Source organism: Echeneis naucrates, chromosome 22 (genome assembly GCF_900963305.1).
Source record: "Echeneis naucrates chromosome 22, fEcheNa1.1, whole genome shotgun sequence".
Classification (NCBI taxonomy): Eukaryota; Metazoa; Chordata; class Actinopteri; order Carangiformes; family Echeneidae; genus Echeneis; species Echeneis naucrates.
The window spans coordinates 5,267,843-5,289,063 of NC_042532.1; the positions used below are offsets into that span (position 1 = coordinate 5,267,843).

At 38.8% G+C, this 21,221-nt stretch overlaps 1 protein-coding gene across 4 annotated transcripts in view; it reads right to left on the reverse strand.

Annotated features, from left to right (window-relative positions):
- Nucleotides 1-938: 938 nt before the first annotated feature.
- The window catches only part of LOC115036318 (CAP-Gly domain-containing linker protein 4), a 33,667-nt gene continuing 13,384 nt past the window's right edge, over nucleotides 939-21,221 (reverse strand). For 2 of the 4 annotated variants that reach the window (XM_029494465.1, XM_029494462.1), the window contains 9 exons: nucleotides 18,915-19,050; nucleotides 18,450-18,581; nucleotides 13,062-13,157; nucleotides 11,575-11,769; nucleotides 11,331-11,465; nucleotides 7,829-7,952; nucleotides 3,611-3,675; nucleotides 3,412-3,490; nucleotides 939-3,078 (listed from right to left, as the gene is read on the reverse strand). In XM_029494465.1, the coding sequence (XP_029350325.1) occupies nucleotides 2,712-3,078; nucleotides 3,412-3,490; nucleotides 3,611-3,675; nucleotides 7,829-7,952; nucleotides 11,331-11,465; nucleotides 11,575-11,769; nucleotides 13,062-13,157; nucleotides 18,450-18,581; nucleotides 18,915-19,050 (1,329 nt within the window). In that variant the 3' untranslated portion in view covers nucleotides 939-2,711. The remainder of the gene's footprint in view (nucleotides 3,079-3,411; nucleotides 3,491-3,610; nucleotides 3,676-7,828; nucleotides 7,953-11,330; nucleotides 11,466-11,574; nucleotides 11,770-13,061; nucleotides 13,158-18,449; nucleotides 18,582-18,914; nucleotides 19,051-21,221) is intronic. The other 2 variants (XM_029494463.1, XM_029494464.1) reach the window with 2 other exon arrangements.

The window sequence follows — 21,221 nt, forward strand, 5'->3', positions numbered from 1 at the left end:
CACATAACTGCTCACAGGTTAACGTCACAGGGACCTCATGTTCTTGGAGACTTCTAAAGATTTAGCTAAGAGTTTCCTCCTGCCCGTGCAGCACAGCAGCATGTGTTTTTCAGGGTCAGCAGCTCTTCTTTGCTGTGATCAGACTGGACACGAGGAACTTTCGTGTCCTTTGGCTGGAATAGAGATGGAGTGGAAAGCAGGTTTCAGACAGGGGCTCCTTGATTGTTGTCACTGGCTAGAAGCATTGTGTTCAGGTTGGCCCCTTCTTGTGAACATGAAGTTTCAGTAACACATAAAAGGATGATGCTTTTATGTGTTACCTGCTTCATCCTGGTGGTCAAAGCTCAAAGGTCAGGGCTGCCATGACCTCACAAAACATATTTTGGCCCAAACTCAAGAATCCATTTACTATTAATATACAATTTAACAAATATCTATAGGGATACTTTTATCGTGAAATGGTCTAAGGTAAAAGGGAAGCTTGTGATCTTACATTATGTCCTTCCGCCAAAGTTATCCTAGTTCAGCTCAGTGATATTACGACGATCAGCATTTTAAACGGCCGACTGATGCTCCAAATTGTCTGCTCTTACTGCCAGAGCTTCTTCTATTGTTCATTGAGGACACAGTCCTCGGTGCTTCTTTGAATGTCATGGTATTACAGACTACATCTCTCCTGCTCTGACTTGCATATGTGCGCAGGGATGTACCACTCCAGCAGCAGGCAGTGTCAACTTTGACTGAGATGAGTCCCAGTGGAATGAGACCTAACAGATGTGTAACTCTTTCCAAGTGCTTCTGCTATTTCACTTTTATTCACTTCAAACTCACTTCAAAACACGTCCAAGACAGTTTAGCCAACCTCCTTTTCATTAGAACTAGAACCAAACAAAAAATAAATAAATAAATAAAAAATAGTCACGCACTGTATATCAGTTCAAATTAGAATAGAATCTTTTATTTTACTTATTACAAATACTGTTATTCTCTGCAACATGAATGGATATGCACCAGATCAAATTCCCTTCTCACACTTCAAATCTACATATCAGGAATTTCATGAAAGGAGAAAAAAAAAAAAAAAAAAAAATCTTACCCACAGGAACACAGTGCCAAAAGACTTTCACATCCCCTCATACCCATCAGTGGAATCATTTATGCTGTAATACAGTGGGGAGGAAAGCTTTTTCGAGTATATCTATAGAGCATGTTTGAAATGCAGAACACTAACGAAGTTATCACCACTATGGCCTTAATGTTATTTTCAAAGAGAAAAGTGTTGATTAAAATACATCCATAGGAAACACACACATACACACAAGCTCTGCAGCAGATATTTCAGACAGCCAGCAGCTGACCACCACTGCTTTTCAATCACACCGGGCCCAACCAAACAGATCAATGAAAGAAGACCATTGGAGATTCCTTGACTACTGTTGTGGCCTAGACACTTTAATTGGATGGTACATGAGTGTTTTTCTGAACAGTGAGCCTGTTTTGCACAATCGATGGCTTGTTCTTTGACAAGTTGCCAAAATGGCTAAAAATCTAATAGCAGAAACCACTGGCTGATTGTATGTTTCCTACATCAAGCCGTTTCTCAAAATATTTCTTAAATTCAGCGCATTTAACAAGCGTTTTTTGTTGTATATTACACAGTTCTAACGTCATCATTACCTTTGGCTTTGACTGAACTAAGGCTGTAAAAAGCAAATAAGGTGATGATTTCAGTTCCAGGAATCAGATGCTCAGTCAGCAGGACAGAGATTCAGATTCTCAGCCGACACGCAAATTAGACATGTAATCAGGCTTTCAACTGTCAAGAGGGTTTCCCAGCTGAATTCATATATTTATCATCAGGACAATATTCAACGCGTTATTTAACAAAGTGCTGCTGTTTCTTTGTTCTCAGTTTAACAAAGAAGGAAAAACAGGCAAAGGGGCAAACAGGTAGGATTTTTTTTTAGCCCAGATCGCAGTAAACCATAATTGCTGTGTGTTAGGTCTGTAGCAGAAAGCAACCTTTGTTTAAATGGGTCTGTTCTGATGGAGTTTGATGGAGGTCTTGGCTTCATTAAATTATGTTTAATGATTCATAAATTAAAATAAAACTGTTGTGACTCAGCTTGTGGTAATTATCTCTAGGCCATAAGCCTACCCTGTAAAAACCAATCAATTTTTCAAAGTGCTCTTAATTAATACATACATGCCTGTTATGCACATATTTCCAAACACGTCACCACTGAGATGATATGATAAAAATCCTTATTTGATGAAATCAAATTAGCTTTGGGTATAGAAATAGTTCTTTCATGTGTGCACATCCATACCATTTACTTGATCATATTCTGATTCATCATGATGATGTCGGTCAGTGCAATCAGATTAGTAGTGCAGCGTCTTATAAGACTTCCCCCTCATCCTGCAGACAAAAATTCTAGGAAGATTTGAAAAAGGATGTTTTAAAGTGCTTTTTGTTGCCGCCTACATTTCTGCTAGAACCAATGTAATAGTTGAAATTACGACCTATTAACAAGTTTTATCATAACTCATACCACCTCTGAAGAGTGCAGAGGGCTGTACTGAGGAACACCAATAATGCTCAACTCAAAAAAGAATGAAGAATTGAAAGTCTTGCTCTCAGTAAAACATAAAAAGAAAGTGAAAGCAGCTCTAATTTTCCACCCACCACAATCCATTTCCTACAATCTTCAGCTGTTTTCATTCACCAGGCGTGACCCGTTGATGCCACGGTAGGTAACACGGCTGGGACGGACCAACACACCATAGCCAGGACGACAGGTGAAGTAGCGGCGGCCACCCACAGAACCGTCATTCTTGCCTTTGGGGCTTCGGAGCTCCAGACCAAGCCAAAGGCCGGGGGCGAAGTCCGCCTTGCCCAGGTAACGGATGAATGCCATCTCATTGGCACTGTTCAGCAGGACCTGCGTGCCCACATGGAGCCGAACCTGGCCATCTGTGCTTGCCGAGGGGCTGGAACCGGCGGCGCTGCCAGAAACACCACTGCTACCACCACTGAGAGTGCTCCAGCGACGTCGGTGAGGGTTGGAACGGCTCCTTTTTTGTTTGTGTTTTTTGCAGGTGCATTTGGAGGTAGAAGGAAAATAGAACCAGAAAGATTTATGAGAGAAGGTATGCAATGTGAGAGAATATAACAAAAGTAATTGGGAGATTCATGGGAGCTCAGTGTTTGAGGGATTGATCCTCAATTCCCTGTTCTCTCTCATTATAAACACAATCATGCATTGGCCATTTAAAAAAGAAGTCTTTTGCTGACTAATACCACTACCTCTTATCGGTATTGATTCTGCCAATGCTGCAGGGGATTAGGATAAAGCTGAAAAGCTTGGGGAGGGAGAAATGTGAGGCCTGTGTAGAACAGAGACACACCTGGGAACAGGACTTCTTCTGTTTGTCTCCTTCAGGGTGGCGATGGCTGACGATGTGCTGAAACTGCGACGAATTGTCCCTGCACCGCAATGACAAGAGTCAAGTACTCACACAGATTTTTGCATGAAAATGACTTTGCAGCCACTCACAGAATAATGAATGCAAATGCAGACATTGGCAATGAAGGCAGAACTCTCACCACTGATAGGATGACTGAGGCGTGAGGAGGAGAGCTCTGAAAGGCAATCCACTGATCCATGGATCCTGTGAGTAAAAGGATGAAAAACATCTATATCACATTATATGTTTTCGTTCTGTTTCCAACAAGAGGAAATCCACTGTGCAAAATCTCCACTGGCACAAAGTTCTGGAAAAAAGTCCCATGTGCCATATAATCCCTAGAAAATTATGCTCAGCAAAATATTTAAAAATATCTTAAGAGTATACAAAACATACACAAAAAATCCATGACAAAAAAACTAGATGACAACTAGCTATTGACGGAAGAAAAGAAAAAAAAAAAATCTTTCTCGCGCCAGATGGAAATAATGAGAGATTCAGCATTAAAGAAGAAATCCACATGAGCACACACAGGGGTACCTTACAGAGAACAGAAGAGGAAGATATGACAAAAACAAACAAAAATAAAGCTAAACCTGGGATTACTATGCAAAAAGGATCATTTTATTTTTAACAGTGGGTTAATAACAGGCATGGCAGGAAAACAACCAGGTGAGAACAGTGAAGATATGAGTAGAGAGAGCTGCCCCTAAATGGTGGTTCCGCATTGAGATGACGCACAAGTGGTAAAGGAAGATAAAGAGACTAATTATACTGGTGTAACAGAGGATTGTGCTAATTCAACCAGCAATCCCTCAAATCTAGAGAGCCTCAGTGAATGAATGAAATAAATACATTGAATATTCTAAACAACAACTGCTTTTGAACTACAAATACTTTCATTCAGTTAGTAAACGAAATGTTATTCTTCAGTTGTGTTTTGATTAACGTTATTATCCCCTCCATAAAATAAAACAACAAAAAAAGACGTCTGGCAGTAAACAATCTAGCGGGTTGTCAATATGGTATATGTCAGGGAAGTGTTTCCATGTCCCAAGCATCCCCTTCAGTCACCTGTGTAAAGCAGGCTCAGTGTGACTGACTAGATTTGGGCTTTTTTGTGCGATATTTGAAAAGACCAATGTAAGAAGCAATGGTTCCTTCTTCTTATGGCGAAAGTGAGAACAGGGAGAAAATTCATTCATTCATTAAGCCACACTCCTTTTTCCTTTGGGTTGTAATCTGCTGAGATGGGTGGGTGAACAGATCACCCATTCACAGGGTTTACATATAGAAAAAACCTACCATCACAACTTGACAACTAATTTCAGACAAGTATCAGCTGGCCTGCATGTTCAAACCCATAACTTTCTTATTGTAAGGTGCTAAACCACTACAAGTATGCTGTGCTGTCTGAAAAAAAAAAAAAAAAAATAGGACTGTACAGTGAAAATGATTCAGATCTCTATTAACATTGCGAACTTCATCTGAACTTCACAACAAGCTGTTACTTTACCTGAATCTATAACTTAAGATAAAATTTGGTGGCAAATAAAACATTGAAAATGGAGAATGAAAAGTCAACCCAATGTTTTCTACCAATTTGCCTTTTAATGTAGCTCAAGACAGTTTTGTCATAAAATTGTCATGAAACTGTTTGATACTACCATTCAAGGCATCTTACCCACTGAAAGATGTTTTTGTTTGAAATATGCTCTTTGTGTATAATTAATCACTTTGCAGCATGGATTGGACAGATAGTGACTGCCAATAATAATAGATAAGTCGGTTGCCGTCATCTAAACATCAACTGCGGGAATATATTTTAGAAGATAAGTGTTTGTTGCAGACACGTGGACGGTAAATGTGAAGGCACAGAAGCAGCCGTTCTGTTCACCTTCCGGGGACAGTAATTGTTGGTTTGTCTTTCAAATTGTCACCCATCTGTGTTTCCCAGACAAAATGGTGGGCCACATCTTGGCAAGTGTGATTAATAGAAGGGAAGGATTAAAAAGGAAAGTTGGCAAACTACCAGCAAACGATTTATTTAATTAACTCTTTTTACATTTATATAATTGGACTGCAACATTACCTGCTATGGAACAGTGTAAATGGGACTCAACAAAACAATATGCATATACGCAGAAGCAGGAGATTAACTCATACAAGACAAAAAAAAAAAAAAAAAAAAGAAAATAAATTATAGAACTGTAGTGTCATGCATAATGAATTTTTTAGTTTGGAAATACTAACCTTACACGTGACCAGCCAACAGTCGCACATATCAGACAGCGTTTTGAGAGGCTGATTAAATGTCTCAAAAGTAAAGTGTACTAGCGCTAGGAGCATCTTTTAAATGGAACATTTGCCAATCTAAAATTGAGCTATCTTCAATTTAAAGTATTCAACAATTATTACACAAAACACTGTCTTGGCATCACAGTCTCATTCTGTCGGGGAAGGTTATTTCAAATACTTGGCCTAAATTCCTCTAGTTACAACCAAGAAAATATTCAGTGGCACCACTTTAGCCACTTCTGCTTAATGGATCCAGGAAAGTTAAAAAGTATCTATCAAATATGAAGCATCATCACATAAAAGGGTACATGATGTTGGAACGCTCATTGTATTCTGATGTTAAAATTTCTCCAAACCACACAGGTAGTTACAGAAAGATTACAGTAAGAGCCAAAGTGTTTGTTACAGGTGTATAAAAAAATATATATATAAAGAAAATCTGTATTTACTTCCTCCTACTACAGCTCAGTAATCTGTGTATGGCTGCACATGATGTGTTCTGGTGCAGGTCGCCTGCACTTTACTGGTGCTGAGAGCCCAACACAGTCTATTCTGTCAGACACACTTAAGACAAACAAGGGAGCATCCAAAAAAAATAAAAAAATAAAAATAAATAAAAATCTTTTGCCTGTTTTATTAATAGAGTTTATTCCCAGGTTTCCCTACATCTTTCATTGTTTACAGTAAGAACACAAGGTAACTACAGCTAACTGTTGTCTCACAGAGAAACGCATTGCACATACTTGGAAATATGACAGAAACTTATGACTTGGACTTCATGTCCAGGCTTACTCGCAAGCAATGTGGGATGTCCAATTCAAAATAGGACAAAGCACCTCAACGACACAGCCTGCAGCAGTTTAAAGGAAGTGCCTCTTATAAATATCTGACCTAAGCAACTGACATACTCATTTCATTATTCATAATCCATATTTAAAAGGCAGGATGATGATCGTTAATAGGTGACACATTAGGCTAAGAGGTCATGGACGGTGAAAGCCACTGGCTTCACGTTTGACAACTCTGATAGTGTTTCCTCTCAGATCAGATTTTCAGCACCAGGGGCAGGCTCTCCAGAGGGGGCTGTGGTGGCGTAAACAAATGACACTTGACTGCAGATTTAAATTTTACAACCTATTTATTGGCTGGCCAGTTGAAAATGGCTGTTTTCCTGACAACCACAACAACCTATACATCTCAGCCATATACAACGTCAGATTAAGGCTGAATGTAAAAAGTAATAAATAAATAAACAAACAAACAATAAAATTAAGTCAGTGAAAGGCTAACGATACCCGACAATCGTCATCTTCATCGGTTGTCTTTCTCTTCTTAAAGATTTTTTTTCAACAAGTTAATCCGAAAATGCAGTCAGCAGTTAATACATCATGGCCTGACGTTAGCTGGCCGTCAATACTTTGTCAATGTCTATTTAACTCGTAAAATCTATGCTGAGTTATCTTAAGCTAATAAGTCTACCTGTTTTCCAGGACGTCGCTCCACTGATTCTCTGACCTGGTGCCACTTTCAAGGCCGCTGTAATTAATGCTGTATTAACGCCAATAGGACCACCCACTGCCAAATTTCTCCACCTTCACAGCACAGCCTGGTGAAGGTGCAGCGCTGATTTATTTGTGACAGTTAAAAAAATAAAATAAAACAAAAGTAAAAGAACCAAAAATAATTTGAAGGAGTGGCAGCCCACCACTCCTAAATGAATGCAGAAGAAACACTGTCTGACTCTCATTAATCACCAGGACTGGAGGGCTATTTGATGAATAGAGAGCAAAAACACAAACGTCAACACTACATAATTGACGCTGTCAAAGGACCTCATTAGCACCCTCAAATGTATTGATGAGGGCCATGAAATGTAACCCTAAGGTTTTTTAGGGCATATTATCGAGTTATTCAAATGTCAGTTCTGGACTTTAAAGAATTTAACAATACATTTTTGATAAATCTGTTTTTGCTTATGGGATGACCACTGGCAAAAACCAAACAGAACCGTTAATCATTAAAAGGAAATATATGCCACTTTAAAAAGGGTTGCACTCACCTTTGGACACGAGATGGAGGAGCAAAGACGCCGTGTTTTGGTGGGCAGTTGAAGTACCTCACACCTCCCACTGAGCCATCATTCTTCCCACTTGGCTTGTCCAGCTCGATGCCCAACCAGAGGCCTATAAACACAAGGTGCAGACAGTCAAGAAACCACTGACAATATATATAAATCTGACTGGACACAGGAAAATTGCCTGCTCACTGAAAATCTGTGTAGATCCAAAATGATCTAATCATCAGTCCAGTAAATGGTAATGATATTTTAAAATACGAATCAAACGGTGAATTGGATGCACATTATTATTTTGCAGCACAGATGAGAGCTGTGCTGGTGAAACATCATTTACTGCTCAATGGAAAAACATTGAAGAGAGAACGCCTGCCATTTCTATGCAAGCACTTTCAGTTGACAGATTACAAAGTTGCATAAACGCTATTGATAAATTAAGGGGCGAAATGGTCTCATAACATGTCTAATTATGAGCAAATCTTAAATGTTCATCTTAAATGGTGGGTATATGACAGATTTTAAACCAAATAAATGCTACAGATTTTGCTGGTGCAACATTAATATGAAGGTGACCAATGGAACTAAGTCAAATAAATGGATTTAAAAAAAAAAACAAAAAAACAAAAAACATAGTTTAGATACTGGTGGTTGACTTATATATTTAGCACATATATAAAGGTCAGGCACATCTCTAAACTACATCTGACCTCATACACTGAGACAAACAGGAGAAACACTATGCATTTTTAAACACACAGATGGAAAGCTATATAGGCAGTGCAGCCTCACAATAAGGTTGGAGGTTTGATTCCAAGGCCTGAGGCCTTTCTGTGTGGAGTTTGCATGTTCTCCCTGTGCTGGCAACTGTATCATCCGGGTACTCCTGTTTCCTCCCACCATCCAATAACACCATGGTTAGGTTATTAGTGACTCTAAATTGCATGCAGGTCTGAGTTTGAGTGGCTGTTCATGATGACAGCATATATTAAATTATACGTTTTAACGCTTGACAGCACACTAGGTATATAAAAACAGATCAGTTTGTAACAACTTAAATCCCTGATTTTATTTTTACATATCAACTTGATGTAAAGATGCCATTACTCGCTAAACATTTGTTGTCCTTTCATTACATTTTTATAAATTTAATTTTCATGTGTGTACACCTTATCTGACATTATCCTCTACCTCATATGAGATGTGTGACAAACTGAAATATTTTTTTGGTAATATAAAACTGATCATGATAATAATTGCACACAAAAGAAAGCTTTCCATGTCAATTGCACTTTGGTCCACAAAACGGTGCAGACAATCATTCCACATTAGGCAGCTAAGTACTTCTTTGACTCTTTCAAGGAGTCTTTGTCAGGTTACACAGCTCTATGTGGTGCTCAGCAAGAAGTGCTTCTTTTGTTACAGAGACACAGTCCTCAGTGCAGATAACGCACTCTGCTAGCACTGATTCATGTCTCAAAAGAAACTTAAGACTTAAATCCTCAGTGGTTTGATATATATTTATTCACTGATGTTTTGGCAGAACTGCTGCATAACTACAAATAAATACCATGAGCCATGTTATGTTTGGGTATCACTCTTCGTTTTCCTCAGCTGGAACATTTCATTTCCAACTTATTTCATGTCTTAAAATAGGAGGTTTCTGTTAAGTAAAATATTTGCGCTCAAGTTCTCAGAATTTTTTTCACCTTAAATGTCACTTCTAACATGAAGAATTTAATTGGAAAACAGCCTGAAGATTGTGAGGATATTTCTTGTGCAGTTTTCTTCAGATCTCCCAAGAGATTTTCAAATTAGATACAGGTACAGGCTCTTGCTGGGCCATTCCAAAACTTGAATCTTCTTTTGGTGAATCCATTCTTTTGTTGATTTGTATGTATGCTTTAGTTCGCTGTCGTGCTGAGAGGCAGAGGCCTGAAGGCTTTGTACGGAAACTGACTGGCATATGGAACTGTTTATAATTCTCTCTGCCTTCTAGCTGAAGAAAAACAGCAGTAAAGCATGATGCTACCACCTCCGTGCTTCACTGTGGTGTGGTGTTCTTTTGGTGATGTGTATTGCTGTTTTGGTGCCAAACCATATGGTCAAACAAAAAGTTGACCATATGTTCTCACATGCTTTTGGGACCCTTCATATATTTTTTGCTAAATCTAGCCAGCTTGGATGTTTCTCTTTGAAGGACAATCTGACAGCTCATTTAATGTTGTTGTAGGCCTCTTGGCAGCCTGACCTGACCAGTTTTCTTCTCATCAATTTTGGAGGGATATCAAGCTCTTGATAATGTCACTGTTGTGCCATACTGGCTTGAAGATGGCTGTGTTCACTGTGATGACTATGTTCCAAGGTACATCTAATGCCCTTGTACCCTTCTCCTAACTAAAGTCTTTAGCAATCAGATCTGCCTGATGCTTTGGAAGCTGCCTGTTGACCATTGCTGTTGATGTGAGATATAACTGAGAAAAAACATGAAAAAAGTCATACTGGATATTATTTGGGGTTAATCAGTTACCTTAAATGATGGAAGGTGTGCAATCTCAGTTTCAGAAAAATGTTTCATTCCCAATTATAAGAACGCGAAAAAGCACTCACATTATTATGATTCCCAGGCCTGGGGCCTTTCTGTGAGGAACTTGTGTGTTCTCCCTGAACCTCTGGGTACTCCAGTTTCCATCCAAAATCCAAAAGCATGCATATCTAAGGTAATTGGTGACTTTCCGTAGGCATAGGTGGGACCCCATCCTCAGCCAGAGCCTTGGCTGGGATTGGCTCCAGCACCCCCACGACAATGATGGATAAGTGGATAAGTGGTCTATTCATTAATGTTTACCCTGTCCCCCTAAAAGATTTTGGTTTGTTTCAAAACTTAGTTGTAGGTCACATTAACAGGAGAGAAATGTCTGAAATTATTTATCTTTGTCTCATTTTTTGTTTGTTTACATCATAAAAACCTGACCTGGCAAGGATGTATAACTTTTCACAATTTAAGAAAATTAAAAGCTTAATCTCAAACATGTAATATTAGGAAATGCACAGAAGTCTTTTCAGGATATTAAGTTCATAGGTAAACATGTTAAACATTTTAATTGAATGTACTGAGAAAAATGATAAACAGTTTTCTTATCAATCAAAAAAACAAGTGATTGTGATTTTTTATGCGTGTCTGAAAAAAGCAAGGCCAAAATTAATAACATTTTTTACCTTTCCAGAAAAATGTTTGATCATCCTTAATTACAGTTTTGAGGGAACTTCCCAGCAAATATTCATTTGTTAGTGTTGCGCTTTGGTTGTAAGGTTAGGGCTAGGTGATGAAGGTTATTTAAGTTAATATTAATTTAAGTTTATTAAAAATGTAATGATGTGACTAGAAACGGATAAAGAGCTAGGAAAATGGGTGAGAGTAAAATGAAATTATTTGATGTGATTGAAATGCCAACCAATTTAATCAAAATTATGTATTGTAAAAACTGACCTGGAGCAAAGCTGGTCTTTCCATAAAATTGGACTACACCAGTTCTTTGGCCTACCACCAGCACCCTTTCCCCAAGGCGCAACTCTGGGCCCTCGAAGACAGAGCTACTGGCAGAGGGAGTTCGGCTACGAAGACCTGGAGGATATGACCAAGGAGTGTTCAATCAATCAATCTAAATTTTCCATCAGAGTCAGAATCTAAATGATAGTAATCTTCATTAAGTTAATATTAAGATAGTGCAGACCTGCATCAGGAAGCACAGTGGTGCCAGAATAAGTATGGAGGGCTGGTGAGGGTGTGGTCCTGGGACTCAGGGAAGCACGTTCTCTTCTTTGCCTGGCAGGAAGGCGCTGCCTTGGCAGTGGACGAGGTCGGGCACCTGGCCCATGCCGAGAGTCCAATGAAGAGGAGGAAGAGGAGAGAGAGCGGGAGAGAACGCCTGTGGTGAGAAGGACAGAGGAGTAAGAAGTATGGAGCAACAAGAAAAGTCTGTACAGACTCTTTATCAGAAATAAATGCATAAACCATTCCATCTACACTCCACTAGGACAGGGATTGTGAATGTTATCCATTCTGCTGTCTAATGTCACACAGCACAACCTTTGTGCCTCCTCCTCTTAATACTGAACCCACCATCAGTCCACCCAGGCTCACATCTGGGACTTTAATAATTCTACTGCTATAATAAAGCTCGGTGAATTACCCATGTTTCCATTTGATTCTTCTGAATGCGATAGTGCCTGCAGCAACCAGACAATTTTCACTGTACTTTTGCGGAAACCCGAGCAGCAGTGTCAATTCATTCTATGGGAAGAAGGATCAAGTGAGCTCAATCTTTAACAGTTGCCTGTCCCATTACAGCAGTCTGACTGAGGGCCAACATGTTAATCCCCTCCCATCATGAGGTATGAGATGGAAAAAAGAGGGGGTGCCCAGTTTCACTCTTTAAAAGCCATTTGGACACAGGACCTCATTAAGCTTTTAACTTTCACGGACCTTCACAGGCCATAAGTTCATTAAGCGCCCAACTCTTCGATGCTAATTGATTAAATCCGTGCCAAAGTGATTTAAGAAGAGAAGATTCAGCTACAGTCAAATTGGAACGCAGAACGATGGACAGAAAACTTCAGCGTTTGCCAAAAAATGTTTCCAACATTAAGTCTAGCTAATGGGGCAGTGAGAAGAGACAGCTATGCAGAGATACAATAGCTATGGCTGCTGCTTCCATCACTTCTGTTGGAGCTCATCAATCCTTCACTGGGCTGGTGTGGCATTACTTTCACGCACAATTACCAAAACTTTGAGCATATTGTATTTTCAGGTTGAGGAAAATATCTAGAATTCAGATTATGCTCAATAGTCACTTGCTGCTGAAACACAGTGCGTTTCCATTTATATGTAGATGGAATCTTACCATTTCAATTTATTATAATTATGCTGCCCTCATGCATGGGACACAGTTTTATATCAAATACATTGCAAATAGTGTACATTCTTGTCAGATAAGGCATTGAGTTCCTGTTGAACTACCCGCAGATGGATAAGAATGTTGGATTCAAGTATTAAGGTGAACTATGTATCAGAGACGGGTGGTGAATGAGTGTGTAGAACTCGGATTTAATGGTTTCCACACCTTTAACTAGGGGAGATTATTTAAACAGTGCATACTCAGTTCCACACTACATTCTCTGATACAGTACATTGAAACACACTCAGCTGTAACTACAGTACCTGTCTTTGTCAGTGAGACTTCTCCCTTTGTGCCCTGATTGGGACCAGGTGGACTTTTTTGATTATCAATGGTTTTTTTGACAGATGGAGATAAACCTTTACTCCCACGCACACAAAGACATAAAGACACACAGACAAAAGAGACAGGGTGACTTCTCTTTAAACCACACAGATCACTAATCATCTTAGTCAGGTAAAAATATAAGCAATGTATCTTTATCGCTCTGTAATTATCAAATCATTTGCAATTTGCAAAAAAAATTGGAGATTAGCCGAACTACAGTAGGAAACAGAATGCTGTCCATTTGTACAGCTGTCATGCTGTACAAGAACACTCACACAAGATATATAATCTAACATTATTGATGCCTGCACATTAAAGCTGCATGTAAAGTAGGGCAGAACGATTTTGGAAAATAACCTAATTGCAATTTTTTTCTCCAATATAGCGATTGCGTTTTGTTTTTTTTTTATTATTATTTTATTTCTTTTTTTTTTTTTTCAACAAAACATCATGAATTATTTTAATATGGCCAACAAAATATTAGATACATTTAGTATAGGATGTTCTTTCCCATAGGCTGGGTGTCTTTGTTAGAATTAAAAGATCACAGGTTGAAGGTCACAAAAAGTGAAGTTAAAATAAACAGCATGTTAAACTGCTCATTACAGAAATTTAAGAGCAACAAATCTTTGGCTTTGCCTTTATGTATTTGAAAGAGAAAAAATAGGGTACAGTTTAATAGTATGCACTTTTTAAACATTCTGCAAAAAAAGATGTTTTTAAATTACATCTATCTTACTGCTCCCAAGTCAGTAACATTTCACACAAAAACACTCAATTTGCCTCTACTACTTTGAAAGTTTTTTGTAAAATCAAAGTAAATAAAATTATAAATGGATAAATACACATACTGTACCATTTATCGAGCCCAGGCTTGGTCACCGTGCTGAGAGGCACCATATCTTCAGCAATGAACTCAGTTATTGCCTGAGTGACATCCCCGTGCCATTTAGGACTACGCTCATACAGAGTGACTCTTTCAAACATGTCAGGCAATGCTGCCTGTCTTAAGTTTAGCGTGTGTGGAGCACTGGTACGACTCGGCTGTCGTAACTGGCTTTGTGGTGTTTTTTTAAATGCTGGAAGAGGCTGATTGTGTTGCCCCGTGAAGTAGCAACAGTAGCACAGCATGTTCTGCGCAGCATCTTCCTTTTTAAAGCTGAAATTATTTCACTCTAATGATGTGCTGTTCCTCATCGAGACTAAAGTCTCAGGTGAGTCAGTTTCTGATGGTTCCATCGAACCAGAGACCATTGCGCAACAGGATAGGTTGCAGCATAAAAAGTTGATGCAGTCGAGTGGTCCTCTCTCTCGCACACATTGTAATCACACACATTGCGATTAGAAAAATTGTGTTTTATCATATTGTGATATTATCACAAATGCAATTAATCGTTCAGCCCTAAAATGAAACTTAGCCAGGAGAGTCTAATACATGGAAACACAGCTTAAATAGCTGTAGAAACTGTGGAGGAATTGAAGTGAATTACAAATTAGAAACTCATGTCATGATAGAAAGAAAGTGAAGAAATGCAGACAGGCCAGTATGAGTAGCAGTGAAAGAGGAATTAGAGGAAGGCACTTTTTCTTGATTGAATTCAGACTGTATTTCACTCTAACACACAACAAAACACTTAATTATGCTGAGACGAGCAGCTAAACTCACTAAAGCCCCAATTACAGTAAAATCGAAAGGAAGGAGAAAAAAGGAAAAGAAAAAAAAAAAACTTCGAATGAATTCTTGGCACACAAATGAGAATTTACACTACTTCTGGAGGTAAACATAATAATGTTCTCTAAATCGTATAGACCGCACAAACTCAATGAGTTCAAGTTTAATATATTATTTGTTGACTTAAATTAAATCTACAATTTAACTGACAAAAGCTTTTTAAACTAAACTCTTTAATTGGCAATGAAATTAACATCCGTATCTAAAGAGAGTTAAGGAAAACATTATCAGCTCTAATAAGGATTCATTTTATACATAAATCTGCCACGTAGAAAATCTTATATAAACATTTAACTCATAAACTTTATTAAGCTCTGAAAAAGCAGTTGAAAGATTTCGGATCAGGTTGGTCTTTATTGATTGCCATTTCAGCTCACATTTCGGGGCAGCTGGGAAGCATTCCCCTCCCAGGCAGAGACGTGTATCTCCTTTGAACTCCAAACGGGAGACTACATTCCAACTCTGAATACCAAACAATTCTTGTCACTTGACCTTTAGCGTGCAGGGACCTCCTGGCTCCATCTATCCCTTGTACATACTGACGTTTACTTCAAGTGACAGACTACAGCACAGACTGAGGCTTTATGAATCCAGCAGCGTTTTTTTCCGAGTGTTGTCTTCATTTCCACCACCCTTTCGGTACCAAGCCTCACACTGGACTATGGTCCAGTCCGGCATTCTCTTGGGTGTCTCTGTCATGGTTAGCCAGACAGTCTCCCAATGACCCAACCAGTCTATGGATACACACAAGCGAGCTGTCTGCACAGCTGATCTGTGGGGATGCTTAAACACAAGTGGCTCTACGGGTTTAAGCAGTAAATGGCTGACAAAGGCACTGAAAAGTGTTAAGTCATAAATTAGTCAGGATCTCAGGTTGTATGGAGGTGTCAACAGATGCCCTCACATGCACTGCATGCCACACATACACACTCATGCACACTCATGCACACCTTGTGATGAATGGGTGTCAGGCTATTCAGTCTGTCTATGCCCTAGTTATTAAACCCTGCTTAATTGGACCATCAATCACCAGATTCCATAGACCACTATGAGGTCCGGTATTCTAGTCACGGCTCAGTCAATAGGCCTTCAATACCTCTGAATATCATATCACCACAATGCAGCTATAAACCCTTGAGAGTGGAAGAACAACAGAAACCTAGGCAAGCTTCTACAATGTTGTAAGGTGAGTGGGCTATTTTATAAGACGACAAAAGTTGAGGATATGGGCATCCAAGGACTGTCAGAGTGAGGTCTTGTCAGGACTCTAATTTATGCATTGAGCTTTGGCACTTGTTCAGAATCCACTTTTCAAAGCATTCGAAGAAGATTAATATGGAACCCCAGATGCAATAAATCCTGCCATACAGGCTACGATAGTGGAGAAAGCTTCTTTTTGGCACAAAAGAGGCCATCTGCTGGAGCTGGGACGACTCAGTTCTTCCACTGAAGGCCAAAAGTATCATCAGTAAAACTGCAGGCATGATGTCAGAGGAGCCCCCAAAATAAGTTTTTTGTTTTTTTGTTTACTCGTCTTCATTTGCAGTTTGTTGTCTGTTGTCCTCCCAAAAAAGTATCAAAAAAGAAAACAAACAAAAAACTGCAAGCACAGGTTTCCATTTTAGTATCTGGAGTAAGTACAGAATTTTATGTAATCAAGTCAAACATTTTAACAAATTGAATAGGCCTGATAATCCATTATATTAAAGTTTTTGATTAAAAGGTTTCATCATCTATGCAGGTTTGGCCTAACTAACCCTTTACTTTATCAGTAGCACTAGAGACAACAACTGTACTCAAGCAAATATATTGCATTGGGCTGGAGAAACCCCTTTCCACTTTTAACAATATTAAAACTCAATTTTTTGGAATCTTCCTCTTGTTAGGCTGCTCTAGGCCTAGATTGCTGTGCTACTTCATATGATGGGCCCAACTCCTCTCCCCTTCTCTCTTATCTCTACACATTTATCCCCTTTAAAATATATTGCTAACTTCACTTCTCTCTTCCGCAGGGTTGTCATTTCTTCTCTCCCCTCTTGTCACTTTCTGCCAGTTTCTAGTGTTCCCATGATTCTGCTCAACACCCACTGCCACTAAAATGATTTTCAGTCTCAATGTTATTATTAGTAGGCTTTTGTCATTAGGTCCACGAGTTCCAATATTAGTCATATTATCTGTGTTATTATTATTGGTCTCTATTGGCCTCTGCTCTACATGAAAGGCTCACTGGGATAACTTCTGTAATGGCTGTATGCTACATGAATAAAATGCAGTGTAATTTAACTCAATCATCCCATAGAGATGAAGTAAGCACATAGTGTTCTTGTATAATTAACTAAGAATTGAAGATGCAGCCGACTAATGCTTCAGTTTCCAGACATACGGTTGACTGTCACTGTTACTGCACACCTGATCATTTAAATTATTAGTCAGCGAGTGCAAGCCGTATTTTAAAACAAAAGCCAGTTCTCTTAGCCTTGCCAAAGTGATCCAACAGCTAGCGCATTAACTTGCAGTTGATTTCACAAACAGGGATCAACTAGGCGTCAACGATACATTTATACTGAGCAGTCGCAATACACAGAATACAAATTAAATTTGGAGGGCGATATTAAGAAGATTGGATTGCAATATTCCACAATTGCTTTCCTGTAAAGCTTTCAGTTTGGTCTACTGTGGTTTCTTCATAATTCAAACTGTGAACTACTTCAAATAAATGGTGACAATTAGTCCAGGGTACATTCTACTGACAGTGCATGTTGATAATCTAAGTACAGCTACTTTTGAAAAATTAACAGATATTGCTGTATGACATGATTACATTAATCACACAGAAGGGGGGACAGATTATGAGCTCCAGCATATCATACATGAAAATGTGGACAGCGCCTCAGTGCAGCTACTAGAAAATGAATGGCTCTTTCCACCTACACTTTTACTTTCATGTGCAGCACATCATCCCTCCAGTAACAAGAAGATGAACAAGGACAAGCCACTGTTTGTATTGATGCTACTCCTCTCAGCTTATGACCCAAAGCCCCACATAGCGAGCACACTTTGAATTATTTCTTTCGCTGAGAGGCAATATTAGGAAGAAATTTAAGGAACTGTTTCTCCAATGGGTCTGGTTTGTATGAGGTTGGCACAGATCTTTTATAGCGTGTGTGGTCTTCAATAATGCATCCATGATCTCCTCCAGAGGACTGCAAATGAAATATGAAATTTCCTTTGCCCAATTGCATGGGCCATCTTTTTCACCTGTGCTCACTTCATACATTTATTTGCGCTCAGGACCCTACAGGCTACTCAGTCCCACTGTCTTCGTATTGTGACTAGATCACTCAAAATCTTTTTATTTTAAATAAAAAAATCTGCCCTGAATAGTTTGGCGATACTGGCAGATCTCAGCATTTTTTGAATGCTCACTAAAGCTGAATAGAGTAACGTTCAACCAATAACAGTTATGCAATCCTTATATGACTTATCAGTACAGTTTTCACAACATTACCACAGCGCAAACACATCAAAGGCATACTTGGATTCAACAATATTGTTCAGAAGAGTTACGACCTATATGTCTCTTTCTGTTTACCTGTGTTTATCTTGGAAGTGATGCGGGACAGGTCTATCCGACGAGGGGGGCGAATGGATGCAGATGTCTTTGTGGTGCTTATTTTATGCCTTTCCAGCGGTTTGGTTATCTTGGAAAGAGGCGCAAATATTCCTGTGAAATAACAAAAAAATAAAAGGATTTAACAATAAGTAGAAATAAGGGTGGTTTAATGTACACTGTAGAGAGTTAAAATAGAATATATACAACATCAGCAAAAGTCACATTACACATGTTCATTGGAATTCACTAAATCTTCTCAACTAGAAAAAGGGCAAATCTAATTTTCTGGGATTAAATAATATACCACAGGATAAATGACCGGTCCAATTAAGTCCTATACCATCAATAGTAGAAGTAATTAATGGAGTAGAGGGATGAAGCACAATTGAGTGCACTTTGATTGAATGCATCGATTGAGTGTATCTGGGTTGTAGCATGACCTACCATGCTTCATTCGACATGTGAAATACTGAACGCCTGCTACCGAGCCATCGTTCTTCCCCTCTGGTTTGTCAAGCTCGACTCCAGCCCAAAGGCCTCCAGAGAACTCAGTACTCCCACAGAAACGCAGGGTCCCGACCTGTGTACCCAAAAATAGGTACAAAGTCAAAACTACCCTAAGCACTGGGCAGAAAAATACCAATATCAACTTTGACTAAATGGCCAGCAGGCTGTTTTGTGTGGTCATAGGTGAATGCATTACTAAAATACCGAATAGAAATCAATCCTTATGGCAAAAGAACAGGACAGTGTGAAGTCACAACTCAATTAGAGATGCAATGCATCATGACAAGGGCACAACCCATATCGAAAACTCAACATCTTGATGTGTGTGCTTTCACGAAAGCAGCAGGAGACACAAACATTTAAAAGGAAAATGGACATCAAAACATTTTAGTGTGCCACAAAGAGCAGGGGAGATAAGAATTTTGATTAGCCAATCTCTACAGCCTGGCACACTGCAATTCTGCCCTCTGTGTAGCACACAGAATCTATTAATGGCATTTCTGTCCAGCCACCTGAAGCAAAACAATTACCGTAGTGTGTATAGCGACTGGAAGAATGCTGATTATATGGCAGTAATGGTGACCACTGAAGGTGGACTGGGTTTTCAGTTGATCAGCTAAGATTACTCCATTATCAATTAAACTAACTGAACAGAGGCTGATGCTGAGTGTCCCAACTGCACAGATGCCTGAAACAAGTTCTCGATTGCTTACAAGTTACAACTTAGACCACCTAAACTAAGTTAAATGGAGAGCAAAATAATTGATTGGTACACCAACAATATCTTGGACCTGTCCCATCATGACAGAAAATATAAATGATACACAAAAAAGGGGCGGCAAGTTAAAGGAAAAGCTAAAAAAAAAAAAAAAAAAAAATCTATGACACTGCCCGCATCCAAAGAGAATGAAGGATCACAGAACGAAGAAGTTTATGTTACACCATGGAGTGTTTTCTACCTCCATCATCAAAAGAAAAGAAAAGGACTATGTTGAGGAAGACTGGTGATCATTCTTCCAGTAAAGTTGAGAGATGGTTTATATGGAAGATCAAGGCCGAGAAGCATTTAAGGGGCAGATGGCGACCTAACTACTTACTTACTTACACAGTATGTTAGTTTTTCCTTTAATTTGCAGTGCACTGCACTTCTTTAAAACTACAGTTGGTAATGCTACTGAGAGCTTGTCATATGTAGGACAGGTGTTGAGGATTCTTTTACTGTACTTTTAATGGCTGGGGCTCTGAGCTATTTCCACAAGGTCAAGTAAATTTTCTGCATATAGCACCAAATCACAGAAGCTGTCACATGCCATTTCTTTTACGACACGTGCAGCAAATTGCTATGCAGGCTTTAGTTATTTAGTTAAGGCATAACTAATGAAAATAAACATGCCAGCTCTGCCACTGTGCACTAACTGTGCACTAACTCTAGCCACATTATTTGCATATAAAAGATTCCCCCTCTGACCACACTGACTGCCATTGATTTGGCTGCGAGCTACTTGCTGAGCTCTTGCATGGCAAATCTGAAAAGCCTTAAAGCCAACTAAGTTCACCTTGACAGACAAGTGGAGCAAATTCAGATAAGCACCGCTGAGCCAGGGAAGTTTTGGAACAGTTTTCAAATTTTTTCAAAACTCACAAAGCATAAAAAGGTGAATGAAACCAATTATTTTACCATGTTACTGTAGCTATTCTGGCCATAAATTCAATATAACTGCCAAATTTTCAGGCCCCATTTAAACTTGATAAAACGCTTTTAGCATGTCCTCTGGCATAAAAGTTGGGTAATTGTCAAATGATTACAAATCTTTTTGATGAGCTTTTTGGTAAGCTTGTGGCAATATGAACACATTCATGGAGGTTATTTAATTAAGATCTGAATTCGAGGCTATCAAAAAACTGTAACTATAAACTATATATAATATAAAAGCATAAGTAATTTACTGAAATGAAAATTTACTGAAAAGAGAGAGGCAAATGTAAGGTACATACTGCAAGGTACAAGGTGCACTAAATGTCCTTAAGTAAATGTTTTTAACTATGTGTTACTGTGCAGGAAAGTTCAAGAAACTCTGAATGCACTACTCTATGTGACATGTTCCATCACTCCATTTACACTTAAATTTATTGTTCACATTAATTACCACAAAGAATCAACCAAAATATTTGATTAAAATTTCCAATAGGGCTATTTTCCTGACATATATTGCAATTTGACTTGCAATTAAATTTTTTGCTTTT